General features: G+C 38.4%; 1 protein-coding gene across 3 annotated transcripts in view; it reads left to right on the top strand.

The window, feature by feature from the left end:
- Window positions 1-2522: 2522 nt before the first annotated feature.
- The window catches only part of LRP12 (LDL receptor related protein 12), a 128760-nt gene continuing 106336 nt past the window's right edge, over window positions 2523-24946 (top strand). For 2 of the 3 annotated variants that reach the window (XM_027850031.1, XM_027850030.1), the window contains exon 1: window positions 2523-2671. In XM_027850031.1, the coding sequence (XP_027705832.1) occupies window positions 2593-2671 (79 nt within the window). In that variant the 5' untranslated portion in view covers window positions 2523-2592. The remainder of the gene's footprint in view (window positions 2672-24946) is intronic. The other variant, XM_027850029.1, reaches the window with a different exon arrangement.

Below are 24946 nucleotides of genomic sequence, written 5' to 3'. Positions count from 1 at the left end.
AGAGAAGGCACAATTATTAAGTGGGATACTAAGGCTTCTTGCAGGTAGAACTTTATCTGAGACTAGAAGCCAGGGCAGTCAGAGGTGGAGGTGAAGGAAGCAAAGCATTCTGGGCATGGAGGAGGGCCAGTGAAAATGCCTTGGTAGATGTGATACCTGGAACATCAAGGAGGCCAGTGTCATTGGATAGTAGATTATGTGGAATGGAATGAAGTATAAGACTGGAAAGGTAGAAAGGGGCCAGGTCAGTGGATTTTATATTTGATTCTGAAGGCAATAGGGAGTCTCTGGAGTTTACTAAGAGTGAGATATAGTCAGATTCATTTTAGAGAAATCACTCTGAGAGATCTGAGTGGAGGATGGACTGCAGTGGGGAGAAATGAGCCAAGGAAACAATCCAGAAGGATATTGAAATAGTCTAGGTATAAGGAAATGAAGGCCTGTATTAGGGTGCTGACACTGTCTCAGAAATATTTTTTCGTCCCCCAGGAGGGTAGGTTTGGCAGTCAAGTAGTAGCAGAATATCCAGTATGGTGTTGTTGGTGGTGTTTTTGGTGTAGGTGTGTAGAACACTAAGAATGGGTGAAAAGATAATGAAAATGAAGAGAGGGGTGCCTAAAGCAAACTTCGTTGGCATCATAGTTTTGCCTAGGGCCAGTCCTTACCACAGTGGTTAGCCACATTTGTTTATTTTATAAAGTATTCTCTTGAGGCAGGCAATGAGGGAATCCAGGAATCACAGAATGCAATCAACATTGCAAAGCAATTAAAAAAACATACTGTAATACTTCAAAGATCAAGTCTTTGAGAGATACAGTAGCTGGGGGCGGGGGGGGGGGGGGGTGGGGGACCACTCCAGGCAACTTGGTGATAAAAATCTCTCCAGATTTGCTTAGGCTGCTCTTCCTCTGACAGGACATATGTCCTTTACTCAAGACCTTCTAGCTTTGTAGAACTTGCCAGACCTTGCACTCTATTATTTTAGTCTTGTAAGATTCCAGGGTCACCATCATGCTGTGAGGAGTCTTTAAGATTGCCTTTAGTGGAGGTTAAGAAAAACCTCTGTATTGCAGATTGCTATTGCACTGCATGGAGAATAGTGCTAGTTCTTGCTAAATACTTTTCTTGGGTTTGAAATTTGTTGATATGTATTTACAAGTTAAGTCAATTGTTATACTTTGGACAAGTTATACTAAATTCTTTTGATACAATCAGTTATTGGAAAAGAGCAATTAGTGGGTCAACTGAAATAGCACTGAGCCCAAATACGCTGTTAAGTCACACAGCTGGGAAAAACAAGAACAAGGCTTTTTACACAGCCCTTGGTAACAGCTGCTTGTCAGATTCAGAACTTCAGACCTGGGAGGTAAAGGAGTTAGACCTGGAAGGAACCCTGACGATCATCTAGCACAAATCTCTCATTTTACACATTAAGAAACTGAGGCCCAGACAAAGGATGACCTGGTCAAAACTTCGATGCTTAAAAGGTCCGCCAGTAATTTTTGAATAGTGGGCAAAACTGAGTTGGATGATGCTTGACACTGGTCCGTAGATGCCATCACACACTTTTTGCCGCTCCAAGGCAGAATTCCGGGAGCGGTTCGCCTCCGCATCCTGGCCCAGCCTGGGACTCCCAAGCTGAGATGTCCAAGGGCCTCCGGCAGTTGCGATGGTCATCAGGGAAGCGCCTCTACTTTCTGGCCAGACTCGAACCCTCGAGCAAGGGTGACGCCGCCTCTTCGGGCCGAGTATGTTTGCAAACATTTTACACAGAGGGGGTCTCCCTGTCCCGCAGCATGAGTATTGCCTCCTACTCCCCGGAGTCGCAGCAGCTCTCCATCTGGAGGGACCAGCGATCCCTTCTTCTCTCCCACGGTCACTCTGGTTCCTCCCACTCACCCTAGAGCCTCCGCCCCAACAAGGCGGGTCAAAGGGGAGCCGCCACCACCTGAGATCACGCACAACAGCCTACCTCACCTCCAACCCGCCCCCAGCCCCCACCACTCCGCTCCGCTCCCGGATCTCCAGCTGGAGGAGTGAAGACAGTCGCGGGCGTTTAGGCGCTCGGCCATCGATTGTCGCGGTCTGGCTCCTTCGTTTCCCCCTCCCCCTTCCCTCCTGAGACTCAAAACGGTCTCCCAGCCTCTAAGCTAGAGGCTGGGAGGAAAAGTGGGACCAGGCTGGGTGGAGGGATTGCCGAACGCACGGATGAGTGTGTGTGGGAGCTCGCGTTCTGTCTGGCTAGCGGCATCGGCGGCGGCGGTGGGGGGGCTGTCTCAGTGGCGCGAGGCCGGTGCACCCCCCCCCCCCCCGCCGGCGGCCTCCAGAGCGCTCGCTCGCTGCTCTGCGCCCCCGCGCCGCCTACTCCGCGCGGTGTCCTAGCGCGGCTCCGGGGGGAAGAGAGTGAGTGAGAGGGAGAGGGAGGGAGGGGGTGCGCGCGAGTCGCGGCGGCGGCGGCTCCGGCAGCGGCGCGGGCTCCCTCCCCTCCCCCCCGCCGTGGTGTGAGCAGGGAGGGAGCAGCTGGGGGCTCGGCGGCGGCGGCGTCTCTCTCCGGCTCCTCCTCCCGGTTCCCTCCATCCATCTGCCGTGGCCATGGCCAGTCGCAGGAGCACAAAGGAGCCCCCGGGTTGGAGGTCAGCTCGGCTCCTGCTCTTCCTCGTCAGCGTAGGAGGTGAGTGTCTCTCTCCCCCCCTCGCATCCCCCTTGGCCAGTGAATGAACAAAGCCGGGGACCCCCCCATCTCCCCTCCCCGGGACGGAGGGAAGAGAGCCCGGCTCCGCGGGGCACACAAAGGCAACGCTTGTGCTCCCACCTGCGGGGGAGCGGCGGAGTTGTCCTGGGCTTGAGGGCCCGGGCTCCCTCCCGAACCAACCCTCTGCCCCCCCCAAAAGAGGAAGAAGTGTTGGAGGGAGCAGTCTTCCCAACTTCTCCTCCCCCCCAGACACCCCCTCCTCATCCTCTCAGGAAGTTCTCTCCCCCCATCCCCGCCAGTCCCCCTGCCCCCCGCTGCTCACGGGCCCCTTTCTCCCCAGCCCTGGGGGCAGAGGCTCACTTCGCACGGGCTTGGGAGAAGCCTGCAAGCACAGGAAGGCCTGTAAATAGTTTCCAGCCCCATCTCATTCTGTCTCTAGAGTGCTCTGCCTTTTTCTCTCTCTCTTTCCGGAAGATCCCTGGAACTCCAGAACCCCGTTGTCAATTCAGCACCCTTGACATCCTCTCATTTTCTTCCACTGTATTTCCTAGTCTTTGAAATGGGATAGAGGTACCCTACCTCTCTACCTTCTGTGGTTAGGAAAAGAGAATGAGAATTCAGAGATGTCTTTACAATTTAAAGCTTCCCACAAGGGCCGGGAAGAGTATTGTAAGGAAACCAGGGGATATCCTAGTCTAGTGAAAGGGGGACTGAGGACATCCCGTTCCACCTTTTGACTCCGCGACTTGTTCTGGCTTCTTAACCCAAATCCGACTACTCACAACACTTGGGGTCAGCCGTAAAGGACCCAGAGTTGAACAGAAAAAAAAAGAAGTGAAAATTAATTTAACTTAAATCTGTTTGCTTTGGAGTCTGATTATGTCACTCATAAATACACTTCATTTGAACAGTATATCTTCTCAAAGGATTCCAGTAATCATATGTCACAGATGAGCATTGTCATAGTCTTTTCTGAAAACATCCACCATGTGGTAGCTGTCTTAACTCCTGTCTCGTTATAATAAAATTATTTACTTAAAGTGGCACCCACTGTTTCTTGTATGTTAGCAGTCTTTATAGATGTTCTTTCAAATATATGATTCTGGGGCCTGATGAGTTAATATGTTGTCTTTTGGATTTGAGACTATTGTAGTTACCCAAGCTAGCATTATGTGTGTTTAAAAAAACCTAGTCTTGGATTAAGAAATCCTGGTTTAGAATTCCATCTTTATATCTACTAGCTGTTTGACTGGTTACAAATCATTTAACCTTATTAACCTGGTTTTCTTCATCTGTAACATGGTTATAATACTTAAGCAGTGCTTCACAAGAGTTTTGAGGAAAGTGTTTTGTAAACCTTATAATTTTTCTTTTTAAGATCAGTACATGATTTCTGATTGTTCATTGCATAAGTTAGCAGTGACCATCAGTTTGTGGGTCTAGTTTTACACTAAAGATCAGTAAACTGCCTTGTTCCTTTCAGCCTAAAGGTGCCTCAGGTTTTGATCTAAAATTTAGAGGGTTAATTAGTTGGGGAGGTCCTGGGCAGTAGAGGACGTGAGGAGAAAGAGTGAGGGTGTGGGTGGTTGTCAGACTTAGTCTAGTAACTTGGGTATACTCAACTGTATCCTTGTCTAAACAAACCCAAGCCATTGACTTGAACTGCTAGGTTATGCTAGACTGGAATAGATAATTGCCTTGGTTTGTCTAGGTACCACTATTTTTTATCTTTATCCCTTGAGTTTAGACTGGGAATTGGTTCAGCCTCCAGGGATGGGACATCAGGAAATGTGTGTGAAGGTTGTTTGCTTTCCTGCATTCTCTTTTGCTTTCTTCATGCATATATTGATCACTTGAGTTTTTACTAAAAAGTGGTTTTATACCAAGTAAACATTAAAAAGTGTTTTGTTTTTCAGTTTGCAAGTGTTTTCTTAGGTGTAACAGAAGAAAAGGCCTAAACTCGCTTTTCTAAAAATACCTTTGCGAAATTTGAGTATAGACATAAAAGCTATTTTTTTTTTTATACTAGGAATGATTAATGCCAAGCATGACTTCCCAGGCCACTTAAGAATTTCACTGTGCAAGAAAAGAGGAGGGAGAGAGCCAGATAGACAGACCATCAAGCAGTGCCTATACTGTGATGAAAGGAAATCATTGCCCTCCATCTATCTGGGAAACTTATATTTGTATTTGTACATTTTCTCTTTTCATTTTATCCAGCCATATGTGGATTTATGTCAGAGTCTAAAGACTGGAATATAATGTATCTTGAAAAATACCCCTTGAGTTTCTGGGACTTTCTTTGTTTAAAAAGCATTTTCTGACTAATCTTCAAATGTCTTCTAAAGCAATTCTAATGTGCCTTAAAAGAACTAATTCTTTCCAGCAACTGTAGCATGAATCCCACCATGAAGACCATGATGTTTGGCTTATGTTAAGCCATTTCCATCTCTAACTGCTTCACACTGCCCTTTCTTAGCTATCAACTTTAATGTTGCATAGCTTTGACTTTTACTTTGATAATTCTTTGAAACATTTCATGTGCTTCCCTTATGTGCTTCTCTGCATTTATTTGCTTTGGCATGCATATTCTCACATGACCGTTATGGGTGAACTCAGATGTGGGTGGCTTTGATATTTACAAATGACTTTTCTGAACTCTAAAGCCTTATTTGGAATCTGAATTATTATATAAAACAGGATTTTTTTTTTCTTTTTGAAGAAATAGCTGGATAGGTACAATTACCTGCCAATAGTTGCTATATCTTGACAGTATTGTAGGCTTATAGGAACTAGAAACAAAGAATAAATTGCAAGGGCATGTTCTTTATCTTACCTGCAAGTTTTTTGTTGTTTTCTTTTTTTTTTTTTACGGGTTTTGAAGGGACAGAAACACTAGTGATAACCAGGATTTCTCTCCAGGAACTGGGCTGGTACTATTAGCAGTAAGGGAAAGGGACTGGACCAGTGATTTCATTGGTATATAGGAAACTCCCAGATGAGGAAATTTTCTTTACCATTGCAGGTTGTTACCTCTTAGCAATTTAGAGTCCTCACAGTAGTTAAGTAATTTGCCTTGGGTCACATAGTATATGTCAGAGGTGGGGTATGAACCCTGGTCTTCTTGGCTCTAAAATGAGCTTTCTGTCCATTATGCTAAACTCTTAATATTAGCGATACTTTGTTGTTGTTGTTGTTGTTGTTGTTTTGTTTTTTGGTGAGGCAGTCTGGGTTAAGTGACTTGACCAGGGTCACACAGCTAGTGTCAAGTGTCTGAAGCCGGATTTGAACTCAGTTCCTCCTGATTCCAAGGCCAGAGCTCTATCCACTGTGCCACCTAGCTGCCCCTTCAATAGTTTTTTTTTAAGTGCCTCCTAGAGTCCCAGATATGAATCCATGTTTTCTAGGGCTATCAAGTTATCATATAATGCAGTCTTGTTTATCTATTGGTATCCCCATACTCAGGAAATGGAATAGCTTCATTGTTTTTAGAAGCCCCTTTTCTCCCAGATGAAAGTTTAATATTTGTTAGTTCTATGTGTACGTGTTATCTCTGAGACGTATGTGTAGAAAATTTCAGGATTCTGTATTTGGATTATTTAACCTGGAGAATACTGAGAAATGTTGCTTGCAGTGAATGTTTGCTAGAAAATGAGGCTCTCCTTGATATGTGATGGCATTTATGTGTAAACTGATTTTCAACTAATAATGTTTTGCTGACTGCAGATTAATTCAATAAAGATTGTTAAGTCTCTGTTCTATGCAAAACATATTAAATGTTATGGGGTGAGGGGAGAGGGGAAGAAATAACATTAGTTTTGCACTTAAATTTAAAGTCTTTTGCATGTCATTCAGTCAGTAAATATTAAGTACCTGGTATGTGCCAGGCACTGTTAAGCATTGGAGATTTGAAGAAACTCAGATAGATCCTGCCATCAGGGAGCTCACAATCTAATGGAGGAGACAACATGCAAACAACTATATACAAATGAGCTATATGCAGGATAAATAGGGAATAATCAACAGAGGGAAGGTACTAGAATTAAAAGAGATTTGGGAAAGGCTTCCTGTAGAATTAGAATTTTAGCTGAGACTTAAAGGAAGCCAAGAGGGAGACCATGCCATACATGAGGGGGAGTCAGTGAAAATACCCTGAACTGGGAGAAGGGAGTATCTTGTTTTAGAAATAGCAAGGAAGGCCAATGTCACTGAAACAAAGAGAGAGGGAGGGTGTAAAGTGTAAGACAGCAAAGTGTTCTAAATGTTATTTTATGTATTTAATATTACCCTTATGTTATTTCCGGATGAGTCAGTATCATTTTATGAATCACTTCTTTAAGAATTCACTTAGAAGTTCAAATTTTGGAGAGAATGTAGAACTTCCTGGAAGGTGGGAAAGAAAACTTGAACTTGAGCCTGGTCAGTAGTCAATTAATTTTTGTTCACTATATTTTGTGCAGCATATTGCTTTGTTTGAATTCACAATCAAAATTATCTAGAACATCAAGACCAGTGTGAAAAACAAATGGAGGCAATGCATTCTATAGAATTCTAAGTTGTCATTAGGTAGAAAGTTATCCTCCCAACACTCAGTCTTACTCCTCCCAATTCAGCTTTGTTTGCCCATATCATAGCCCATTCTGCTGAGCCATTTGATAACTTGGTGATACTAAAAAGCTTACGGTTTCCCAGATTTATAAGATCTACAACTTTGAAGTCTCACCCTGACCACAGTTTTCTATTCTTCCACCTCTAGTGTGATCTTGAACAAATCAATCACTTAATATCTGAACCTCAAGTTTCCTTATCTACAAGATGGGGTAATGATTGATATATCTGTCTCACACAGAATGGCTTTAAGGAAATGTTTTGTAGACCTCAAAACATTATATCTAACTAATGTTTGCCTTTATTGTGGCCTCTGATCAGTGAGAAAGTACAAAATGTTCTGCAAATTAGAGAAAAGGCATCTATTTAGATCCAGAAAAAGGCCTTAGAGGTCATTTAGCTTAACCTCTTCATTTTACACATGATCAAACTGAGGCCCAGAGAAGTTGTAACTTGCCCAAGTTCAAACAAGTATTAAGTAGCAGATCCTGGAATTGAGCCTAGACCTTGTAAATTCATCATCCGGAAATTCTGTTCTAACCTATTTTCCCTTGTTTAGGTTTTCATGACACCACTCTCCTGGTCCTCCAGGTTCTACCTGTCTGACCACACCTCAGGGTTTCTTTATTTTTTTTGGCTAGATCTTCCTTCAGGTCATACCAGCTAACTGTGAGTGTCCATCAGGGGTCTGTTCTGAGCCCTCTTCCCTTCTTACTCTACACTTTCTCTCTTGGTGGTTTCATCAGTTCCTCGGGTTTCGGTTGTTCTTATTCAGATAATTCTTCAGTCTGTTGATCAAGCCTTAATCTCTGTGTTGATCTGTCGTCTGGAATCACCAACTACCTATTAGATATCTGAAACTGGATGTCTCATAGATATTTTAAATGTAACATGTCCAAAATCAGAACTCATTATCTTACCCTCAATGCCATCCTTTTCCTGACTTCTCATTTTCTGTTGAGGATACCACCGTCCTCCCAGTTACCCATGCTGGAAACCTAGTTGTCATTCTCAGCTCCTCACTCTCACCCGGCATATCCTATATATTGTCAGATCTTGTTGTTTCTGTCTTTGCCACATCCAGTATACTTCTCTTTCTCTCCTCTGACATAATCTCTCTGGTACTTGGCCATCATCACTTCATGCCTGGATAATTTCATTTGCCTTATGACATCTACCTACCACAAGTCTTTCACTGCTCCAGTCCGTCCTCATCTCAAGTCATGTCAATGGCTCCCTATTACCTCCAAGATCTAATATAAAATGCTTTGTTTAGCTTTTAAAGCCTTTTACCGCTTGACTACCTCTCTAGTGTTTTTATACTTCATTCTTCTCTACATGCTCTACAGTTCAGCAATAGAGCCCTTCTTGCTGTTCCTCACAATTTGATGCCTTTTTCCTGCCCATTCTCATGCCTTGAATGCTTTTCCTTTTCATCTCCACCTCCTGACTTCCATGACTTCACTCTTACCTCCAACCCCCTCCAGTGTCTTCCCTCTGAGATTATCTCCACTTTACCTTGTATGTATTTTGTATGTACAGAGTTGTTTGAATGTTGTCTCTCCTATTAGATTGAGAGCTCTTTGAGGGCAGGGACTGTTTTTACTGTTCTATGTATCCCCAGTATTTAGCACAGTGCCTGGCGTATAGTAAGCACTTAAGAAATGCTTGATGACTTGACTAGGGATACAAATACTGGTAAGGCTTTATTGAGGAGGTGGCAATTCAGATGGATCTTGAGGAAAGGAAGAGAAAATTCAGTTGATGAAGATGGGGGAAGAAGTCCATTATGAGCAGGGTGATGACATGAGCAAGGGCAAAGTAACAGAAGAGAGCAAAATGAAAACTAGAGTAGAGGGAGAGGGACATTAAGTAGTCTGTAATAGAAAGTACATAACAGGAAGTAGCAGGAGATATGGAAGATTAATAGGAAGTCCTACATGGGAAGGTAGGTCGATGCCTGATTGTGGAGTGTCTAGAATGCTAGGATCAAGAGTTTATCATTTTTCTGTAGGCAATACGGAGTCACTGAACTCTTGAGTGACAAAGGCAGTGCATTTGGAGGAATGCTTTGGAAAGGGGTAAAATTACAAGTAGGAAGAACAGTTAGGAAGACCTGGACTAGGATGGTTGGAGTGGGAGTGGAAAAGAAGGGACAACTTAGATGTCATGGAGATGAAATCTGTAGGACTTTGCAATTGATTGGATTTTGGGATGGGGTGAGGGAAAGTGAAGAGCCGAAGATGACTCTCATTTCTTACAGTGACTATTCCAGACATTTCCCTACTATATTTAAATTTTAGGGATAGCTCTGGTGGCTCCAAAGCTACATAGTACTATTTGCATTGTTTCACAATGCCTTCTCTGTTGATTATACCTTTGCTGTACCTTTTTTATATTAGCTAGTCAATAAATATTGATTAAGTGCCTACTCTGTGCTAGGCACTGTGTTAAATGCTGGAGATGCAAAGAAATGAAAAAGACAGGTGTAAAGTTAGGGGTGGAGAGGAAGTTAAGAATGGCTTTGAATGCCAGAAGATTTTGATGCTGGAGGTAATAGGTCAGCAAGCTTTTAGTGAGTGCTTATTATGTTCCAGGCACATTGGTAAGCCCCAAGGATACAAAGAAAAATTTAAAAATAGTCTCTGACCTCAAGGAGCTCACATCCTAATGAGAGAGACCAACATGAAAAGAATTATACCTACAAGATATATTTAATATTAGTGGAAGGTAATCTCAGAGGGAAAGAACTAGCAGAGGAATAGATCAGGAAAGGTCTTCTGTAGAAGGTAAGATTTGAGTTGAGTCTTGGAGGAAGCCATCTGGCTCCTTTCTCCATTCCTACCACCATTCTCATACATGTCATTTGCCTGGGCTATTTTTTAGCAACCTTTTAATAGTAAGAGATATTTATATAGAGCTTTAAGGTTTGTACTTACCCAAGTATAAATTTAGTTAGGTCGTTCCTTTGCTCAGAAAATCTTAAGTGGCTTCTTGTTGTCCACTGAGTAAAGATTAGACTTTGCCCAGCATACAAAACCTTCTATTGCCTTATATTTCCTACCTTATCCCGTTCCATGTTGTCTTCTCTAAGAGATTGTCTTCCTGTATCATCCCCACTCCCTTACTTACCTTCAACCTCTCCCTTTCTTTAGCTCTTTCTCTATTGCCTATTAACATGCCCATGCCTCTCCCATCCTTAAAAAAACCCTTACTTCATTTCCTCCATCAACTGTTGAACCATTATTTGCCTGCCTTTTCTGGCTAACCTTGAGAAAACTGTCTGCAACAGGTGCTTCCATGTTTTCTCACTCTCTTTTTAACCACTTGTAATCTGGCTTCCAGCCTCATCATTCAATCAAAACTGCTCTCTCCAGGGTTACTAATGGTTTCTTAATTGCCTAATCTAATGGCATTTTCTCAATCTTCATCTTTCTTGACCTCTCTTCAGCCTTTGACACTGTCAATCAGCCTCTTCTCCTTGATAATCTCTTCTCTCTAGGTTTTTGCGACTGTTCTTTCTGGTTCTCCTCCAACCTGTCTGACTGCTCCTTCACATTCTCCTTTGCTGGATCTTCATCTAGGTCATACCTGCTTACCATGTCCCTCAGATCTCTGTCCTATGCTCTTCTGTCTCTGTACTATTTCACTTGGTGATCTCATCAGCTCCTGTAGATTGAATTGTCATCCCTATGCTGATGATTCTCAAATTTACTTCTCTAGCCATAACCATTTTACTGACCTCCAGCATCTCCAATCACCTTTCAGACATTTTAATCTAGATGTCTTGAGACATCTCAAACTCTCCATGTTCAAAACTGAACTCATCATCTTTCCTTCCAAACCCTCCCCTGTTTCAAATTTACCTGTAAATACTGAGGGCACCACCATCTTCTCAGCCCCTCAGGCTTGAAACTTAGGTGTCATCCTCAACACTTCATTCTCATCCCTCCCTCACCTGCCATATCCAAGGCCTGGAGATTTCACATTTGTAACATCTCTCCAATATTCCTTTCTGTCCTGACACTTGCATTACACAGATGTAGGCCCTCATCACCTTGTGCCTGGACTGTTGTAGTAGTCTGCTGATGAGTCCGTCTGTTTCAAGTCCCTTCCTCTCTCAACCCATTTCTCCCCTCCTCCCCATAAATTCCTTATTATCTCTTGGATCAAACATAAACCTGTTTGACATTCAAAACCTTTAGAATTCTCCCCCTACCAGCAGCCTCCCCCCATTCCCCCCATCTTTCCACCAGTCTTTTCCCTTTCTTAGTGTATGCAGTACTTAGCACAGCACGGTGCCTAGCACGTAATAGGTACCTACTAAATATTTGTTGACTGACTGCTTATCACATGGAATTCCCTTCTCAGCATGCTACATTTCTGCAAAGTAGACAATTTTCTTTCCTTTTAAACTTTAGTTGCACTTTCCAGACACTCTTTCTTTGCTCATGCTGGTCCCCATGTAAGAAATGTCCTCTTCCACCCCTCTGCTGTTGAATTCCTTAAACTCAGCTTAAATACTGCCTTTTTACATTGAGACTTCCCAAATTTTCTTGTCCTTTCCGTTATTGATCTTTCTTCTTATATCTTCTTATATAATACTTTATTTTGCAATTAATTCCATAATACATTTATTACTTGTTATCCTGTATTACAATCACCAATGTATCTTCTCCCCTAATCCACTTTATCCCACATGGATCTTACCACTCTGTGTGGGCAAAGACTGAATTATCTAAAGTTTCTTATCTCCAAATCCCCTGGCATAATGTTTTATACATGAAATGTTTGTTGAATGAATGATTGAAACCAATCTACTATTAATTGATTTCAGAGGACAGTCATATGTTAGGGTACATTTTGAGAAAGGTTTCCTAGGAGAAAACTGAAGGAAAGTAAGTGAACTTGGAAGAACTCTGAAGATAACATTTGGGAAGAATAAAATGAAACATAGGATATGAAAAATGAGAGGAAGTCATAGAAGATATTTGGGCTAGAGTTTCAGCTGAACAGAAACTTGATAGAGTGTTCAGAATGTTTTTATAGACTTAATGCCAAGAAAGGAAGAGACCATCTTGTCTTTGTGATAGGAAGTTTCGTTTCTTTTCTTTTCTTTTTTTTTTTTTTTAATTAAGAGACCTTGGCAGGCAGGAGAAAAGATGGGAACTTTTAAGTAGGAAAAATGAAATTTAGTATTTGTAGGTGAGAATTTCAGTCACTTCAAGGAGATGTAAAATATCAGGGAATGTTTATTTTTCAAGTTAAGTAGTTAATAACCCTGATTTTTTGAATAGTGTTAGTAATCTTGAATAAAAACATGAGGTTATGTTGATTATCTTCTTGATAAAGTCTTTGTTCATGTTCCTTCTAGTCAAAAGTAATGTTTCCTTCCTCTGTCCACTATGGATGAAAAAACTCTCTGACTATAGTCTATGATATAGTATAGTACTTAGTTGTACTTAACACTGAACTTACTTGGAAACTCTGGGTTTGAATCCTGACTCTGATACTAGCTGTATAACACATGGGCACTCGATTTTCTCATCTGTAAAATGTGTGCAGCTAGTGGTGCAGAGGATAGAGTGACAGGTCTGGAGTCAGGAAGACTCATCTTTGTGAATTCAAATCTAGCCTCAGACACTTATTAGATGTATGGCCCTAGGTAAGTCACTTAACCCTGTTTGCCTCAGTTCCTCATCTGTAAAATGAGCTGGAGAAGGAAATGGCAAACCACTACAATGTCTTTGCCAAGAAAACCCCAAATGGGTCATGAAGAGTAGACAGGACTGAAACAACTGAACAACAAAAGTGTGGTTTATGGTATTTCTAATATTATGTCACAGGGTTGTTTCGAGGAAAGTACATTGTATTTCTTCCTTGTTTTTAAAAATTCATTGTTAATTTGAGCTTTATTTTTCTTCCTTTTTGTTTTTTTATTATATTATTTATAATTCATGTTATTTTTTATTATTATTTGTATATGTGTGATATCTCATTAGATCTTGAACTCTATTTTGGTAGATCTCATTTTCTCTCTCCTAGTGCTTAGCACTGTGTGCTTAATATAGTGGGAGCTTACTAAATATTGAGTTGAAATAAATTGGTTACTTTTGTAGAGGTATAGATGGGTTTTGACTTGTATCAAGGGAGTAGTACCCCAACAGGCAAAATGATGAATTTACCAAAGTAAAATGCTGAGTGCCAGCATTCTTTCTTTACATATGCAAGTTAATCTAGTCCTTTCCCAGGAATTGAAGTTTAGCTCACTAGGCTTCACTCTGTTCTCATCCACCTTGCTTTTTTGTAAAATGGCTATTTCTCCCCTCCGCCCATTTTCCTATCCCAAAAACTTAGTTCCTATAAAAGAACCACAAATTTCTTAAGTTCCACAGCCTTGTCATTAGGACCTATTGTTTTTTAAGTTGGTAAAATAATGGAAATATTGTTTTGTTAGATGTAGTCCAAATATGCAGTTCCAGTCAGTCATGAACCTTTGGTAGATTCTGAGGAATTCTCATCATAAGAGTATGACTTCTTGTCTGGGAACTCTTTGACCCTTTGGTCCAATACTAAAGGAATTTGTATTATTTAACCTAGATAAGAAAAGACTGAGGAAACTTAAAGTGCACTAATAAATATTTTAGTCAATAGTTCTCCTTTCGTTGAGGACAAGATAGGTGGGAATGGGACTTAAATGAAAAGAAATAGTGTTTTTTTGAGGAATCTAGGTGAACAGCTTTCATAGACTTAAGAACTTTGGACAATACAATCAAAACAATGCAATGACTTACAGTGATTCTAGTATACCAGGCCTGTGCAACTTATGGCCCAAGGGCCCCTTGCAGCCCACCAAAGGATTTCGGGCAGCAGTCGAAAAATGTGGAGACATAAAAGAAAGTAATGATGTAGTGAGTGCTTTGTCCATGCCCTGCTTAACGCACCTTCCACTAGTCACTATTGTGCCTGTCATGTAATTTGGTGGGTGGGTTGCCACTGTGTACTCTCTCCTGTTTGTCATGTGACCCAAGGCAACCAACCATCATCAATATGTCTCTAGTCTGAGAGAAGCAATTTTATGATAAATAAAAGTCTTAAGTAATAAGTGTAATTAATTGATATTAATTGAATTTTCCCTTTTTTATATGGTTTATTTGCAAAATAGTTTAATCATTAATTATATCTTTACTTGGAAAGTGAGCAGCTAAAAACCTATCTGTAGCCCGAAGAAGTTGAATTGAAAAATAAAATAAAACGAAAGATTTTTAAAAAGGAGTCGAGGAAGCACTTAACTCCAGGCTTATGAGACTGAGTTTTATATCTTTATGTATGTTTGATTTCTGCCAGGAAGCTGAGGGTTGTATTAGAAATCAGCCTTGCAAATAACTTTGCCCAGGATGAATATTTTCCACCAAATGAGTAATGTGGTCTAGGAACTGTTTCTGTGATTAAATTAGCATAGGGAACTCCTGAAGATGAGGGACCTCTGCAGTTTGGGATCTTCTCTGCAATTTATAGTCTTGGAGAGTTGCCTAGAACTCTGAAAGAGTAAAACTAAGATTTGCCCAGACACATAGACATATATGGTCTATATGTGTGAAAGGTTGGAATTTGAACTCAGCCCTTCCTGGCTTCAAGTCCAGCTCTCTATTCACTCTGCCATGATGTCTCTCCTCTTTAGTAAGTAGGTAAGAATTTTTATCTCTTTGGGAGAAGGTCCGTCTAGCTATCTAACTATCTTTCTGTCTATCCATCTGTCCACACACAAGTGGCTTGTAAATTGTAATGTTTATTTATAAAATGATGATCTTTTTAGTTGCTGCTTTAGGATACATTAATTTATTTTGGATGATTATAACCTTTGTGGGACAAGAAATTCCAAAGAAGATGACGCTGTTTGACCAATTTTCTAGTTTAACTGTTATCTTTCACCTTACCAGTTATTAGTAACAATTTTGGCAAGAGGTAAAATTTTCTTTAGCCTATAGATTAGTGAAGTGGGAGTAACAATTATTACATTGAACATTAATAATTATTACATTGAACACTTACATTTTATTTTGTCAAGAAAGGAAAACATGGTAGTAGCACAGAAGATTAAGGTTTAAAGGAATGTAGGAGATCAGTGTTTGGAATTTACTTTCCTTATTAAATGCATGAAAGTTCCTGTACCTAAAGCACATTTATAAACCAGAATGGTGTAGGGAAAAGAGTACTGAAATAAATATGGAAATACTCCTCACCTGTGAAATGGGGATTATCATGCACTGTTTTATAGTGGAGAAAACATTTTCTAAACTTGAAAACACTATAGCAGTAAGTTGTGTGTTGTGAGAATGGAGAAGACTGCTAGCTCTTCTCTTGTCATTTTTATTTGTTCTATTCTGCAATAGTATTTGGTTTCTTGGGCTTTTGTCACTGGCTTTTTACATACTAGCTAAAGAAATATTTATATTTTCTTTCTCAAGTCAAGCACAGTGACCTTTGTTTTTAGAGCAAGGATAAATCATTAATTGAAAAATTAAATAAAATGAAAGGTTAAAAGGAAAAAAGGAGTCTAGGAAAAACTGAATTGTTAATTGTGTGTGTGTGTGTGTGTGTGTGTGTGTGTGTGTGATCTATGGCAATTCTTACTAGAAAATACCTTCCTAGGATGATTTAGGTTCATTTTTTTTTCCATAGAAGGAAAAGAGTATAACCAAAATCAGTGATATTGAACTACTTTGCATTTTCTTGAAATCTAGGAGTAGAAGGTTAATGTGCACTGATAGTAAAATTCCTGATCACACCCTGATGAGACTAAACTTCCCTTGCTATTGAAAATCTAGATATAATGTAGGATTTGGAGAGTTCTGCTGGCTGGGCAGCTAGATTGTGCAGTTGGTAGAGCTTTGGGCCTGGAGTAACAAGGACCTGAGTGCAAATCTAACTTCAGGAACTTATTAGCTGTATGATCCTGAGAAAATCATTTAACCTTGGTTTGCCTGAATTTCTTTATCTGTAAAATGGAGATAATAATAGCGTCTACTTCCCAGGGTTGTTGTGAGAATCAACTGATATGATGTTTGTAAAGTGCTTAGCATGGTCTATGGCATGTAGTAGGAGCTTAAGAAATGCTTCTTCACTTCCTTCTTTAAAGATTCTGTATTTTAGCATAGATATTTCATTTAAAAAAAAACCCACCAGTTGCCATATTTTGAAGCCAATTCATGGATTATAGCTTTGTTTATGCACATATTTAGGGCTAATTATATAAATAATTAATTTGTTTTTGATTGTACTGCTAGCATATGAACCCCTTGTAGGAAGTGAGATATATGAAAGCACATCGTACTTGTGAAATGAAAATACTTTCATTTGATAAGGACAGAAGTTCTTTATCTAAATAATTTGGGGACTAGAAGTGTAAATAGAAGTACAATTCATTAATTATTCATTTTCTTTACTTAGCAGAGATGCAAAGATCATAGATCCAGCATATGGAAGGGACCTGAAAGACTATCTAGGCCTACCCTTTTATATTACAGATGAGGAAACTGAGGACTTTGGAGCATAAGTGAGTTCCCTAAAGTCCCACAGGTAGCAACTTAGTGCCCTGAGGTTGGATGTGAACCCAGGTTTTCTGACTCTAGAGCTCTTTACATTGCACTATCACATTTCCTTTGAAGCTGTGAGTAATAATTCATGCTTCTCTTTTGTTCATGGCAAGACAGGACCAGTCTCCTAAATGGAAAGGCATTTAAATTTTATATACCTCCTTTTACAGGAGCAGTCAACATCCTGTTTTTAGAGGGCTCTTCCCTGATTGTAGGAGCGCCATTAGTAAAATACATTAAGGCTTAAAGAAGAAAAGGATTGAAGGTGTCACCATGGACCTGAGAAAGTATGCAGGAACAGCAGCACAGTGAGGCTCTGCTGAAATCCTTGAGCAATTACAAGTGGACAGTTCACATGTATCTACTTCAGCTCCTTTTTACCTTAGAGCAAGTGTCTGACAAGTAAATAAAATTCCTTTATGAATCTTACTGAATTTTAGTTTGAGAACATTTCCTTTTAAACTACATATAAATTCTAAAATATTCACATTAAGTAGTCTGTTAGTTAGTTTTAGTTAAGATAATATTTGTATCTTTCCAACTGAATTTTTGAATAATAATATTCATAATCATATTAGTGGTATTTTAGCCTAATTGCTCAAAAAATGGAGTGGGGATAGGGTAAGTCACTTATCTAAATAGCAGGATGCATTAGTAAGCCCTTGGTCTTTAATAATAAAACATTTATAAGTGAAGCAAAAAATCAACATGTTTCTTAATCTAATGCTTGAGTTTTATGGAATTCCTTAGAGTTAAGGTAAAGAAAGAGTTTTATGTGATGTACCAAAAAAAGAGAATACCCTCAGCTTTTGAACATAGACCCTACTTATGGGCTATCCTTCTAATCCTTCTATGCTCATGAGTTCCTTTGAATAATTTAAATTGCTCCAGCTAATTCAGTCCTTCTTAAGTTGGAAGTGAGCTTTTCTCTCTTTTCCTCACTGTTATTTTTTTTCTCTTCTTAAGTTGTTCAAACTAGTACCCAAGTGATGTCAGTTCTGCTGTAAAACAACCTTAACTATATGTGAGTGCCCCAAACCAACCTAGAGGTGATTCAGAACTGTTTTGGACATTCCGGAGTTATTTTTACACATTTCTGGGCCAAGGGCTAGACCCCTCATTATCTGGTAAACTTGGCAGGTTCTTTAGCCTTCCTTTTCTCATAGTGATAGGTTTAAAGTCTTGGTTTCAGTTTTCTATGGCATTTATTGTTTCCAACAATAATTATTTGATATGTAAATATGATTTGAAGGTACAAGTATCGGTCTTAAACTATATACTTGAGGACTCAATGGTAGCTGGATGTAGAGGATGGATTGCTTGATTCAAGTGCTGGCTCTGCTGCTTACTACATAATGTGTGACCTGGCATGTTAGGTTTTCATTGGAACTGTTGCTACAACATACTTGAACTTGTCATGCATCTTTTGATTGCTCTTTGGATTATTTGGAACTTTGTGTTTTGTTTTTTTTTAAGATTGTGGTATTCTGTGTTTTGTAATCATGTGGCTTCATCATGAATAAATTTATGTTTAAAAAGAGGATGGGTTTCTGTACTGGGCAGCAGCTAGGGATCATTGAAAATAGTTAGTCAAGAAGCATTTTTTAGGTGCTTACTTTGTGCCATGCACTGTACTAAAGTGTTGAAGAGACAAAGAAAGAAAAAAAACAGCAAATCCCAAAACAATCCTCTTTCAAAACTAATAATCCTTGCTCTCAAGGAGCTTATAATGTGATGGGAGAGACAATCTACAAACAAGATATATACAAGATAAATTGGAGATAATTAGTAGAGGGAAATTATTAGCCTCAAGGAGTATCTGGAAAAACTTCTTCCAGAAGGTGGGATTTTAGCTGAGAGTTGAAGGAAACTGTGTAAGCAGGAGATAGACATGAGGACAGAAAGAATTCTTGGTATATGGGACAGGCAGTGAAAATCCATGGAGTTGGGAGATGGGAATGTGTTATGTAAGGAACAGAAAGAAAACCAGTGTCACTTTTTCACAAGTGCTTGAAAGAGAAGTAAGGTGTAGGAGACTGGAAAGGTAACAAGGGAGCAGGTTATGAAGGGCTGAATGTGAAATTCAGCATGCTTTCTCCTCCTGTTCAGTTTTGGAACCAACTCACTATCATGTGATCATATATTTAAAGCTGGGGTCAGCTTTAGAGGTCAACTTAGTACAACCCATTCATATTTAATTTAATTTTTATTTATTTATTTATATTATTAAGTTTATTTTTTAATTTTTATTATTTATTTATTATTTTTATTATTTTTCCAGTTACCAAGCATTTGTTTTCTTTCCGTCTCACTCCATTCTAGAATGGCCAGACGATTTTACAATTCCACCAATAGTGAATTAGTGTATTTGTTTTCCTGTAGTCCCTCTGACATTTATAATTTCCTTTTTTGTCATCTTGGTCAATTTAATGAGAGGAAGTGGAACCTGAGAATTACTTTAACTTTCATCTTATTCATTTTTAGTATTTTGGAGCATTTTTAACTATGGGTATTGATACTTTGTATATCTTCCTTTGAAAACTACCTGTTCATACCTCTTAATGAATGATTCTTGTTCTTATAAATTTAATATGTTCCTCATGTATGTTAGCTGTGAGGCCTTTATTAGACAAATTTGTTGCTAAGATTTCCCCCGTTACTTGTTTCCCATTTTAACCGTAATAATTTTATAGAAAAACTTTCAAATTTTATATTATCACAATTGTCCATTTTATCTTCTGTGATCCTCATTGTCTTTTTTTTTTTTTGTCACGAACTCTTTTTTAATCCCTAGATCTAAAAGGTAGTTTTTTCTATGCAACTCTAATTTGCTTATGATGTCACCTTTTATGTCTAAGTCATGTATCCATTTGGAGTTTATCTTGGTATGCTGTATGAGATAGTAATCTCTAACTAATTTCTGCCAGACTTCTTTCTAGTTTCTCCAACAATTTTTGCCAAATAATAATTCCTTACCTTAGTCGTTGGAGTTTTTGAGTTTATCAAACATTATGCTACTGCGTTTTGTTTGTTTCTATCTATTGTATTCCTAGTCTGTCAGTGATTGACTACTCACTCTTTTTAAACTAGTACCAAATCATTTTGAATAATACTGCTTAATTTAAGGTCTGATAGGTCTAGACCCCCTTCATCCCCACATTGTTTCCTTTAAGATTCTTGATCTTTTGTTCCTCCAGATTAGTTTTGTTATTGTTTTGCATAGCTCTGTAAAATAATACTTTGGTAGTTCAATATGACACTGTGTAAGCAGATTAAGTACTATTTTTATTTTTATTATAATGGCCAGCCAACTCATGAGCAATTAATATTTCTCCACTTATTTCATTCTTTATTTCTACTAAGAATGTTTTACATGTTGGATTCATATAGTTCTTGGGTGTATCTTTGCAGATAGACTCCCTAATATTTTTATGTACATTCTGTAGTTACTCTAAATGTAATTTCTTTTTCTTACTGTTGGGTTTTGTTCTTAATATATAGGAATGCTGCTGATAATTTTTTCACCCCCTCTTAATTCTAGTGTCTTCCCTCTTTTAATTATTTTCTATTTTTCTTATATATAACTTGTTTGTACATATTTGCTTGTTGTCTTCCTCTATAGATTATGAGTGCCTTGAAGGTAGGGACCATCTTGTCTCTTTGTATCCCTGGCTCTTGGCACAGTGCCTGGCACGTAATTGATGCTTAGCAAATTTTTGTTTTTTAATTGGATTTATTTTATATTATGCAACTTGGCTGAATTGCTTCATTGAGTTTAATTTTTTTTTTTGGGGGGGTTCCCTAGCCCTGTGGTATCAAAACTCAAGTAGAAATGGAGGCCACTAATCAATATATAAGTATCCCTGAAGGGCACATATTGACTTAATTTAAAAATTTGTATTATCTATATCTTACTGTACGTTTATTTATTTTGTTAAATATTTCCGAATTACATTTTAATCTAGTTAGGGCAGCCCTCGAAGTTGGGAGTGTTGTAGACTGCATGTTTGATACCTGTGCCCTACACTATCATATCTTCTATAAAAAGTGATAATCTTGTTTCCTCTTTACCTGTGTTTATTTTCTTGATTTCTCTTTCTAATTTTATCGTTAAAAATAGCATTTCTAGCATTGTATTAATAGTAGTGGTAATAAGAGAATCCTTGCTTTATTCCTGCTCTTATTTGGGAAGACCTCATTTATTCCCGTTACATATAATGTTTGCTTTTGGGTTTAGATATGTACTATTTACTCCATTAAAGAAAGCCCTTCTCTTACTTTGCTTTCTAATTTTTTTTAAAGCAAAAATGGATGTTGGATTTGGTCAGAAATCTTATTGGTATAAGCATGTAGTTTTTATTAAATTTATATTATTAATATGGTTTATGTTTATAGTCTTCCTACCCTATATTCCTGATATAAGTTCAATTTGATCATAGTTATTTAAAGTCAAGTTTTTTACTCTTTATTTAATTTTTAATTCTTCCTTCAAAAGCCCATTATTGAATATAATTTTTATTGAACTTTGGTTAGTAAATGATATATTTAGTACTTCTCCTTTTTTGCATTTTTTGTAAAGGTGCCATACATGAATGAAGAGCATAAAACTCCTTTCTGGTGCCATTTAGTAATTGCCAGAGAGCTATCATTGCTAATTGTTCTAAAGATCTATTCAGAGCCTTGACTTCTTTCTTGTTTTGCTTTTTCATAAATTTGTATAGGTCTTAAAAGGGATGCATTGAAATCTCCCACTATTATAGTTTTATTATCTTTCTGCAATTCAATTACCTTTTTTTAAAAGTATTTAATGTTATATCCTTTGGTGCATATATATATTAAAGACTTACCTTTAAGCATAATATCTGCATATCATTTTTTTTTTCCTGTTTGGTGAGGCAGTCGGGGTTAAGTGACTTGCCCAGGGTCACAAAGCTAATAAATGTCAAGTGTCTGAGGCTGGATTTGAACTCAGGTCCTCCTGACTCCAAGGCCAAAGTTCTGTCCACTGTACCACCTAGTTGCCCCGCTGCATATCATTTTATCATATTCATATCGTAACCTTGCATTATTAAATCATAATTGCTGCTGCTGCTTTTTTGAATCCACATGTAACAAATAGATTTTGCTCCACCCCCTTAATTAAACTCTGAATCTTTGTTTTACCTGTGTTTGTCATAAGCAACATATTATTGGACTCTTTATATAATAGGTTCTACTATCCTCTTCTGTTTTATAAATGAGTTCATCCCATTCGTGTTCAAGGTTATGATTGTTAATTTTGTGTTAATGTTCTTAATTGTTAATAATGATTGTTATTATGTATGATAATTTCCCTTTATCTTGTTCTCTTATTTTTCCTCTCTTTATTCTCACTCCCTCTTTACAAATAAGATGTTAAAGGAAAGAGTTTTTGCCTAATACTCGTGGTCTGTAAATGAATGGGTCTGTTTCCATTCTGTAGCCCTTTTTCTCTCCTCAGATCCTAAGTGGCAGTATTAAATTCAAACTGAGGTCATCTGACTTAAAATCCAGTGTTTTTTTCCATTATGTCACACTTCAGCTCCTACTCCAGATACATGTATTATGAAGTAAATGGGCTGATCATGCAAATGCATACTGTAGTCAAGATAATGGGCATTTTTCATTTATTTGGTTTCAGGATAATCTAAAGGTCAGTGGAGAGGCACATGGCAGTTATGATCAGACTGCAGCACCTTACAAACTGGAGTTAGTAAAAACAATTTAAAGGATTTCATGAGAGCACAATCAAAACATAATGCAGAGTGACTGGACATGTGTCTAAGATGAGTGATAACTGGTAAACATCATTGGTATTTTCCTAGTTTAAGAAGATTTCAAAGAAAGTTCTCAGAAATTTGGGTGAACCCTTTGTGGCAAACTTATGACAGGATATGAACTAACTATTTAAATTCCCTTCTAGTTCTAAATCTGTGATTTCCTTGAGTCAAGAATAAATGGATTGTGGTCTTCATTTTTAAGGGAGTACCCACATTGAAGAAATTACAGATCTATTTGAATATTTGCGTTAAACATTAGTTTTTCCTCTATGGATTATTGGGCCAATCTCTTAAATAATCACAAATCTCATTGTGGAGGCCCTGTAATATTGGGGAACTTGATGCAGCCAGCAGAATATAATCAGCTAATAAAAATGTTGTTTAGAGAACCTCATCCATAAAAAGTTCCCCTTCCATTTGAACTCTGCTAAAGATATCCTTTTTAACAATGTCAGACATCTTTAGTAAGTTTGCATCATATTTTATGCCTGCAATGATGTTAATATTAAAAGAGTTAATATGGTTTCATTTAGTTAGTAATCTTCATTAACCTTAATATAGTCATACAGATTCCTTTACATAGGAGACCTTTTTAAGGTTGTATTTTCTTCTACTGAGTCAAGAGCTTTTTCTGTAGACAGTAAACATATGAGGATCTTGTATTCTTGTTACTTTTCAGTCAGTTGTAAACTGTAAAGCTGTGGCATACAGAAGTAAATTGTAAAATCCTGCCAGTTTCTTAAATTTCATCAAGGGTATCCTCTATGTACATAGTTAATTCTCATAAAATCTCATAAGATCATAAGATTTCATAAAAGTGAGAGACTAGGCAATAGGTAAGGTCAGTAATTACTGCTTTTTTTTAGGCAATAGTATTTGTCCATTTTTTCCCCCATTCTTTTGAAATATCTTATAAAGTAATACATTATGCCCTATCACTTCCAGCTCTGTAAATGTAAAGATTTCCTTTACTTTTACTTGATGGGATTTAGTCACCCTTCCTGCTTTTTCTTAGTGCCATTTCTATTGCCTAGTATAGCATATTGACATTGAAGTGTTATTGTCCAAATGTGCTGTAGGTAATAACAATAGATGGTAATGGAAATATTGGTATATCTATACTATTATTTGTTGTCCTTTTGCCGGTACCAGTAATGGTTTGGGGATCATATGGTTTAGATAGGCCTCATGTTAAGCTTCCCATAGACTTTCTTATACCTCTACTGTTTTCTCATTGCTTTGTTAAATTGTACTGCCTAGTCTTTACCATCTTTCTCTTTTTGTAAATCAGTTTTATTTTAAACTAATATAATGCTTGGCCATCATTTCTTTCTGTTTGGTAAGGTAGATGGTGTGTTTGGTGAGGTAGATGGTGTGTTTGGTGAGGTAGATGGTGTGTTCTGGGATCTTTTTTGATTCTTCCTTGTAGCCATTGCTACATTTATTTATATCATTTATATGCTATTTATTTATATCAGTAAATTTTTGTAGGAAATGGTGATAATGAAGTTCAATATCTGTGTCTTGACTTTGCTTTTTTTAATTTACCGTTTTTAGCATCGACGATTTGAATAGGTCAGGTTGAGATTATTGCATTTGTATGCTGTGTTTTGTTCTCATCTTTATCCCCCTGATTTGATATTGGTTTTGACCTTTGCTCTATATAATTCATGGTTGGATGCCATCCAGACAATGGATTTTATATGACTCCTATGTCAGTGTTGAGGCATCTTCTATACATTAAGATACAATTTAATTTTTATCATTTTTGTTGTTGCTTACCACACTCAGCACTGTAATATTTTCTTCTTGAAGAAAGAGTTCGTGGTTTCTGTTTCCAGTGAGCACCAAATGCTGGGTAACACCCATGCCTGAAGAGGAGCAGGTAGACCTGGAGGCCCTGCATTAGGAGACTTACCGTGGCATCCACAGTGACTTCAGGAAGTGAGGCTAGGTCAGGTTCAGGGACATTGGCAAGGCTGGGACTATGGCTCTGAGAACCAAAGAGAGTCCAAAGATGAGGAGTCATTTCTTATTACTAAGCTATGTTACCAGACTGGTCAAGGGCATGATCATTGAAACCTTGGAGGAGGGCTAATTTTTCTCCCTTTCTGTTAAGGAGTCTGAAGTCATGGACTTCCTGGGGCCTTCATTAACCTGGTACTAGTGTACCAGGTTCCAGGCTTTTGTGGCCATTGACAACTACAGTGGCCATGTTGGCTTGAGTGTCAAATGCTTCAGGGATGTGACTG

The sequence above is a fragment of the Vombatus ursinus genome, unplaced genomic scaffold (assembly GCF_900497805.2).
Source record: "Vombatus ursinus unplaced genomic scaffold, bare-nosed wombat genome assembly UNPS02008961.1, whole genome shotgun sequence".
Lineage (NCBI taxonomy): Eukaryota > Metazoa > Chordata > Mammalia > Diprotodontia > Vombatidae > Vombatus > Vombatus ursinus.
The sequence above is the reverse complement of the archived record's forward strand: the minus strand, read 5'-3'. Positions and strand labels throughout refer to the sequence as shown.